The following is an 8454-nucleotide window of genomic DNA, read 5'->3' on the forward strand; positions in this document are numbered from 1 at the left end:
TGCGCGCCTGAGGAATTAGTGGTGCGCATCGACTTTCCTGGCGACATTGATGCTTCTAATCGAGGGAAGAAAAAAAGGCGCGGTTACCTGATGCCGTCGAATTGCAGCAGAAATCTGGTTTATAGTTCAGGGAAAGCACGCACATGCTGCGTGCGCTTCCAGCTCTGCTCCTGCGCCGCAGGCAGGCACTGGACCGATCCTGAAACATTCGTGCCAATCCTAGCACAGATCCGCGTGCAGGGTCCGTCGTACTTGAGGGAGGCGTTGGTTGAATGCGCCACGCCGGTGTCGCTGACGGTCGCAGTCCGGCCGGCCGGCCGGACGGGACCATGGCAATGGGCAATGGCGTCAATCCATCTACAACGGAGAACGGACAGTTATGGCGGCAGCGACGCTCATGTGAATCCTTAAACGGATTCACCCACCTCAGTTAATTCTTCTGTACGTCGCCCGGTGCGGCGTGCCTAGGGGTGGTAAAGGGCCTAACATTTTGAACTAGAAAATTTAAGGATCGGATCCTAAAAGGGCTGGGCTCTAAACATATGTATTTTTGAACTAAAAATTTTAAGGGCTTTATTGGGCTGTGAAGAGGCCATTAGGGCCATGGCCCATTACCACCCCTAGGCGTGCCCCCTGATCCTGATCCGATCCGATTGGCTACCTCCTCGGACGGCAACCAGTACACGGATGCATGTCGCGAGCGTGACCGGCCTCGCTCGCCGCCGCCGCCGTACGCCATGGCAATTTGCTTGCTTGCTTCTCAATTGCCATGATTGATGGGTTCATGGGACGGATCCAGATGCAGTAAACTAAGCCTGACAATTCGGGAACCATGCCCGCTCGATCGATCGTGGAGTTCGTGACAGGGATGCTTGTCGCTGAATCTGACTCGAGTATGACACGGGAGGACACATTATATTAGGATAGGGCGCGCGAACGCAGACGCAGCGCTTGAGGTCAGTTCCACGTCGGACCGGTGCTTAAACAACCACGGAAGAAGAGGACGTGATGCTCAATCCAATCATAACGGAACGTGGCGGCACGAGAAAGTCTCACGGGAGCTGGATTGCTCGCGGGGTGTTTTCAACAAAACAACTCCGGTTTGTACAGGCACAAAGCCTTTTTTATTAGATAACGGAATTACATTTCGGCCTTTGCAGTAACGCACACAGCCAAAGCCTCTGCGTGACCACACACAACCAAACTTATTATAGAATCTAAGAACAAAAAGAAACTTTAGTACATGAAGATATGTGTACTAAAGATCAACTAGCATCCATGGCGTTGAAGAATTGAGATCCATGGACATCCCACCTCAGCGTGCCCGACGAGAAGGCAAAGTGGTATGTCGCCTTCCAGACATCCCCCACTGCAGCTCACAAAACGGTACATGCTCGATCCAAAAACCAAAATGTGGAACAGATCCGGCGATGGATATGCCACCGACTCTTTGCGTTACCGGGTTGCCAAGGTGCATCGCGACGCCGAATGGTCGCCATTGGAGAAGCACCTGTCCCCGGCGAAAGAGAGGTCGTTGCTCACTGTTAGAATGTGTAAGCAACGGCCGCCGTCGTCGTGTCGGCGAAGACGGGAAGTCTCAACTGGATCGGCGACCCCATCCTCTCCTCTTCGACCTCCTCCTTGGGCACCCCCGCCTGCAGCTTATGCGCGAGCGGCGTGAGGTGCTGCCGCCGGCATCGGATATGCTGGCGGCGTGAGGTCCGAATCATGAGACACTTCCTTGCAAGGTATCTGGCGATGAGTAGGAGTGCCTCAGCAACACCTCCAACGAGGAACACGGCACCAGTGGCGTCGTTGTTGCCGGAGTCGGCACAAATTGTACCAAACAAAGCTTTCGCCTGGCACTCCTAACGCTCGCCGCCGTTGCCGCGGTGTGACTTCCGTGCGCCACCGAGACGGCCGTCGACGCGGTGGAATGCCCGGACGCGCGGCGAGGACCGGGTGCACCACAGGTTAGGCGACGGATCCGGCGACCGGAACACCGGATCCGGCCGACGGCGGGGGAATCACCTGGAGACACCAAATCCGGCCATGAGGGATGTGGATCTGGCCTTGGAGACGATAGATCCGGCAGTCCTCTTGAATTCCGACGGCGGCGGATGGGTGGGGGTGGGGGAGGCGGAGCTTGCCCGGCCGCCACTTTCCTCGTGGCTGCTCGGCTTGTTGGCCATCGAGCCGCTCCGGTGGCGGGGTGGCCTGCTGGGGCGGCGGCGGCAGCGGCAGGGGTTCGGCCGTCGCCCCCTGGGGTTATATGTCTACAGATGCAGATATGGCCAAGGCTTGTGAGCCCTTTTTTTTTTTGCAGAGGACAGATTCTAAGCACAGCTTTTAGCAGTAGTATACTAATGTTTTCCTGCCACGAGCAAGAGCAACGCCAGCAGCTGCCGGTAAAAGTTACCAGCACCCCTGATCGTTAACGTCAACAACCTTTCAACGTCACGTGTCGCCGCCTGCGGGCTCCGGCCGGTTCGCTTTCCTCTTCTTTCGTGGCAGCATGAACGCGTTCGTGGTGAGTCCTGCAGCAGCAGCCAACCAGTACGCGACCAAAGTTCGATCGCTTCGCTGAAAGACACGGCGCGCACGAAGCGCGTTGAAATGTGTGCGCCGATCGAGTGATACCCAGCTGCTGCTAGCGCAATAGTGCTAGTGCTAGCCCCGATGGCGCGCATCGCTGTCATGGCGCGGATCCAAACCCCGGGCACGAGTTGCTCTCATCATTCAAATCGGGAAAAGAATAACCAGTTTTGTTTTGTTTTTTTCGCGGCTCGCAGTCGCAGCGCCCAGTTGATGCTGGATTCTCTTCTCCGTTCCGGCGGCGAACGGCCACAGAGAAAGCTGATGACGACGGCACTCGCATGGGGGCATTTCACTGACTTATTACTACCGTCGTCGCCACCGGTCCAACGAATTGAACGCCCACCGGTGACCGAACCAAGGAATAAACACATTGATGATCAAACAAACTGACCGGTCGATCGAGCAGCGCGTGCACACATTCTCACGACGTGGCGTGCGCGGGCCCACATCGACGGCATCTCTCTCTCTCTCGGCAACTGGCGAGCTGCGCCATCGTAGGCGGCAGCTGGTTCCGAGTTACTGACGGCGAAGCGGCGGGCGCGGGCGGGCCGACCCGGCGGTGTGCCGTGCCGCGCCGCGCCGTCGGCGTCGCCCGGGATCGGGGGTATCCTGGGCGATGGCGAGGCCGCGCGCACGAGTCGGCCTCGCGGACAGCGACGAAGCGACCCCGGCGGACACCTGACGGTGGTAGCGTGCGCCCGCGCTTCGGGACGGGCCGGCGGCGCACGCACGTCGCCATCCCGGCGGCATCCCCTGCGCGGCGGCCAATGCCGCGGGACGGGTGATCGATCGAACAATCCCTACGTGCGAACCATGCCTCTTTTGGAATCGCACGGCGGCAGTACTGCAGTTTTATTCGTAGCGAAAACAAGTTCTATGGCCTATACCGCCTATACCCAAACTTCAGAGCTTGTACTAGATTCCCGAGAGATTCTGCAGCTGCAGCTACTTCTTGGGCCACACACCCTATATAGATGCCCTGCTGTCTCTAATGAACAAAAATCGACCAGACGGATTAGGCCAGTATTAATGGAGGATTTTATGATATTAAATATTATTAATTTTACTGACATGGTAAAAAAAGAAGAATAAAATTTTATGAAATGTGAGGAAAGTTTCATCACCATAAAACTCATCAGACACAGTTACCTAGTTCTCAGTCTAAGTATCTGTGCCCATAAAACTCTCACTGAGACTGACCTTAAACGAATTCTCCGTTAAAATGGGAAAGCGTATACGTGCTTTTCAATTCCTCCGGTCCAATCGTCTCGCTCGTGGGGTATTTGAGTATTTAGACGCCCAGCTGCGGGACGCAACAGTGTTTTAAATAAGACAACAGGGGTATGGCTGTTTAGGTTTAGTAGCGCTGTTGTGCCCCAAAACCTAACAAGGCCCCGTTTGGTTGCGGGTTGTAAAAATTTTGAAAATGTATCTTTCTACATTTGAAGTACTAAATATAGACTAATCACAAAAATAATTACAGAACTCGTCTGTAAATCGCGAGACGAATCTAACAAGCATAATTAGTCCGCCATTAGAGGTTATTTACTGTAGCATTATTGTAGCAATTTAGCATCTGATTACAGCCTAATTAGATTCATTAGATTCATCTCGCCATTTACAGACAGCAGTCGCAATGTGTTTTTTATTTCGTCTAGATTTAAGTCTCCATGCGGGTGCCGAAATTTTTTTTTTTTGAATTTTGAATTTTGGAACTGAACACGGGCCAAGTGTCCGCGGCTCATGTGGGCTACTGGGCTTTCAGCTGATGGAGTCCAATCGGCCATAAAGTCGAGTTGTGATTATGGTTCAACATACATGTCGTTTTTTAGGTTTTCTGCTATTTTTTGAAAACATCAATTGATTATCGGTACACAAATAATCACACAGATCAGCAATGTAAGATAGTAGAGGCTAATGCTACTAGATTCACCATATTTAATTATCTTTATCTAAGATGTCATATTTTCTTAGAAAATATTTTCACTTTGAAAACCCTGTCGATGTCCTAACACCATGTATATATATTGAATCAGAGAGAGTTGATAGCTTTGTATAAGTGTGCTCCAAGAGAAACAAGCACAGTCTAAAATACGACAAAACAAAGAAGAAACAAGATCCTAAATTCATGTTATTTTGCATCAATTGCCAAGGACCTAGTCAACAAATTTGAACAAGCACAGCATTTAACACTTCCCCTGTGAGCCCTTGCCCTAAACTGGTCCCGGCCGTTGCTACCCACCGAATTTAACCCTTTTTAGCAGGGAACACGCCCAATACATCAGAGCAGCTTGCTCAGCTCCATGCCAACATACCACCATAAACGCAACAGAAGCAGCAGGGGCAGGATAGGCTATAGCTGCGTAGGTCTCCAGTCTCCAGTCTCCAGTCTCCTCTCCCTCCCCCCCCCCCCCCCCCCCCCCCCCCCCCCCCCCGCTTCCCTACACATTCCCCTTACCCTAAGCTCGCGCTCTCTCGGGGGGGCGCCGATGAGCGAGCGAGACGCGCAGCACGTCGGGGGCAGGGGCAGCCCCCCGGACACGGCCATCGAGTCCTTCTCGCAGCTCCCCTTCGTCCGCCCCAAGCCGCCGCAGCCGGCGTCCTCCTCCGGCCCCTCGCCGATCCGGCTGTTCGGCTTCGAGGTGCCACCCGACGCCGCCACGTCCTCCACCGCCACCAGCGATGCTGCCGCGTCCAGCGCCACCGCTGGGGGCCAGCAGCCAGCGGGGTCGGGTGCGGGCGCCGGCGACGGCAGCGCCGGCGGCGGCGCCGGCGGCAGCGGAGGGCGCAAGTTCGAGTGCCACTACTGCTGCCGGAACTTCCCGACGTCGCAGGCGCTGGGCGGGCACCAGAACGCGCACAAGCGGGAGCGGCAGCACGCGAAGCGCGCGCAGTACCAGAGCGCCATGGCCATGCACCACGCCCAGTACCCCGGCCACCCCCACGCGTACCCCGCCTTCACCAGCTACCACCACCACCACCGCTTCGGCATGGCGCGCTACGAGCCCCCGCCGGGGCCGCCGCCGCCTCACCACTACCCCTCGTGGTCCAGCCACTTCCCGCAGGCTGCTGCTCCGCCCGTGGTGCCAAGGTACTACGCGGGGGCCGGCTCCCTGTCGCAGCCGATCAACGGCAGCCCCGTGCCGGCTGCCGCGCTCTGGCGGGTCCCGGCCGTCACCGTCGCCGCGCCGCTGGCACGCCAAGAGCGGCCAGCGCCGCTGTCCTTGCCAGGCCGGGAGGAGAACGCAATGGCTGCCGCAGGAGCAAGAAGAGGGAACGCAGCAGCAGGGCAGGGCGGCTCGCGATTATCCCTGTCCTCCTCTTCCTCCTCGTCCACCTCGTCGAAGCATGAACGCCGCCGGGGAGATGCTGCTGAGAACAGAGAGAATGTGAGTCTGGATCTCACCTTGTAATTCTAGAGATCGAGGAACAATGGGCGTGATCATTTACCGGGTTCGTGATGACTGATGAGGGGAAAAAACTATTCTTCTTCTTTAGCTCTTGAAAATTGTTTAATTAGGTAGCGGCGCTCAGTTGATGAGAGATTGATTTGTTCGACTTCTTCCAATTCGTGGCTTTCTATTTCCTTTTGTGAGAAATGGGAGACAATGATGGGAGAAAAACTAGGGAGAGATCGAGCGTCAAAAGGACTGGCGCCATCTTTTCTTTTGTCGCCTTAAATTTGTCCGCTTAAAGCATCTTTTCGCTTTCTTCTTAGATTCACCTACTGGTACTGACTGATGCTTTTTTTTTATTATATTCCTCAAGTTATCGTCCAGCTTCTTGAGTCATGTTGCTAAGTAGTTCCAAGTTAACTTTCAAAAAAAAAGTACTTCCATGTTTCATTTGTCAAAATGGCCAAATACTGTCTCTCTCAGCCACCAAAACAGCACCCAAGTTTTGAGACATTCGATCTCTTATTATCTTGCTCATTTCTTTCTTTCTCACCTGTCGCCCCACCATCTTGCCAACTCCATTCTCCAATGGCCCCGCCGCCATGCTAAACACTCTGTTTGACAACCCTCTAACACCTGTCCATGACATTGTCCCGGCCGTTTCACCTCCCAAGGTAACCAATTGTCTTCATCATCGGACCACCCTTCCACTCTCTATCTGAAGATCACTCAAAATCCCAGCAACCTCAACCCTTAAAACCTAATTCTAACCCCGAAATTCTAAATGCTACTCCCTCCGTTTCAAAAGTAGATCGTTTCGGTTTCTCTAAATTCGTAGTATTTGCTATGTGGGTGTATATAGTTTTTCTTAAAAATCAATGAATTTAGAAAAATTAAAAACAATCTACATTTTGAAACGAAGAGAGAACACAGTTAGAGTCGTCGGAAAATCAGAATCTCAATCTTACCGATAACTAAATGGCACTCGGTAGTGCTGATGCTCTTGCTCGATGGAGATAGAGAAATTGGCGCGACATGATAAACACCCTAACAGTAATATGATACAAGTTTTTCTTAAATACGCTGCAGTTTTATGCCAATCCTAATGTTTGTTGAAAGTAGTAGTGAACTGCTATCAATTTTAATATTTAAACACCCTAACAGTAATATGATACAAGTTTTTCTTAAATACGCTGCAGTTTTATGCCAGTCCTAATGTTTGTTGAAAGTAGTAGTGAACTGCTATCAATTTTAATATTTGGACTAAAACTAAAACAATCGGTGTATGCAATATGGTTTTGAGTTATTTTCCTAGTATCAGGTTAAATTCATAGAAAGGATCTTTCATTTATTATCTAGGAAAATAGGGGAATCTCTTCTATGTTTCGTACCGGAATCGTACTGGGCAGTACCGCAGTGCTGCGTCTCTGAAAATTCTGAAGGAGCATTAAGGCGGCCTGTTCTCGTGAAGACTATGTATCTATCGCCCGCACTACAAATCCGGTTGCCATCGCCTGAAGGGAATAGTAAGGATTGTCACTTGATTTCGGCCCATGAACAGAAGTCTGTTGGCCTATAGAAAAGCGACAACATAGTAATATATTGATTGATATCGATCCATCCAACAACTTTATAGAAAGAGCAACCACTCGTGGAAGACATGCAGGTCTGTAACAAAGTCTCGAAGTCTTAGACGTGTTTATTTGTTCTTTCCTTTCTTTTATTTTCATTTTTCTTTCCTTTCTAATTCTTTGTGTCTATTTATTTATTCCTTGTTTATTATTTTCTTGCGGCGACTAGACTAGTTGATTATTTTGCATTTTCTTGTCTTTTTTATGTTTCGTATTTTTATTTTTCCTTTTCTATTTTCTATTCTTTTTCTATTTTTTATAATCCTTTGATGTATATATCTATGTTCATTTTTGTTTGACTTTATTTATTTTAAATCTTATATGGATATTTATTCATCTGATGGAAACTTATTTTATCATATTCTAAACTAATTTGTTTGAATTTGTAAATTGATTAGTCAGTGTGGGAAATAATTTATTTACTTTATATACTAACACATTTAGGTGAGCGACTTATAATCGCGTCCGAAAAAATAGAAGAAAGAATGGAATTCATGGTGCATACGCTTTGTAGATTAAATTACTTGCTCATAAAATTTTCTTTTACTACATAGCTGCATTTGTTCTTCACATAAAATTATTCTTTTATGTGTAACTAATTTGTTCACAATGCTAAATTATTTGTTCACTTTGTCTATTAAATTGTTCCGTGATGTTGATTCATTTGTTCATGATATGCATTTTCGGTTATTTATCCTATACAATCAAATGTTCGTGATGTCCAATATTTTATTCGTAATACATTATTATTTGTTCGTTATGTTTTATTTTATGTTTGTAGAAAATAATCATTTGTTCGTGTTATTAAAATATTTGTTCCCAGTAGCCGA

The 8454-nt window shown here is 49.9% G+C and overlaps 1 protein-coding gene across 1 annotated transcript; it reads left to right on the forward strand.

Moving 5' to 3' along the window:
- The first annotated feature begins 5029 nt into the window (after positions 1–5029).
- LOC120680539 (zinc finger protein 8-like) lies at positions 5030–6315 on the forward strand. The gene has a single exon (XM_039962038.1). The coding sequence runs from the start codon at positions 5088–5090 to the stop codon at positions 6009–6011; it is 924 nt and encodes a 307-aa protein (XP_039817972.1). The 5' UTR covers positions 5030–5087; the 3' UTR covers positions 6012–6315.
- Positions 6316–8454: the final 2139 nt, after the last annotated feature.

This window comes from Panicum virgatum, chromosome 2K (assembly GCF_016808335.1).
Source record: "Panicum virgatum strain AP13 chromosome 2K, P.virgatum_v5, whole genome shotgun sequence".
In the NCBI taxonomy this organism is placed as follows: domain Eukaryota; kingdom Viridiplantae; phylum Streptophyta; class Magnoliopsida; order Poales; family Poaceae; genus Panicum; species Panicum virgatum.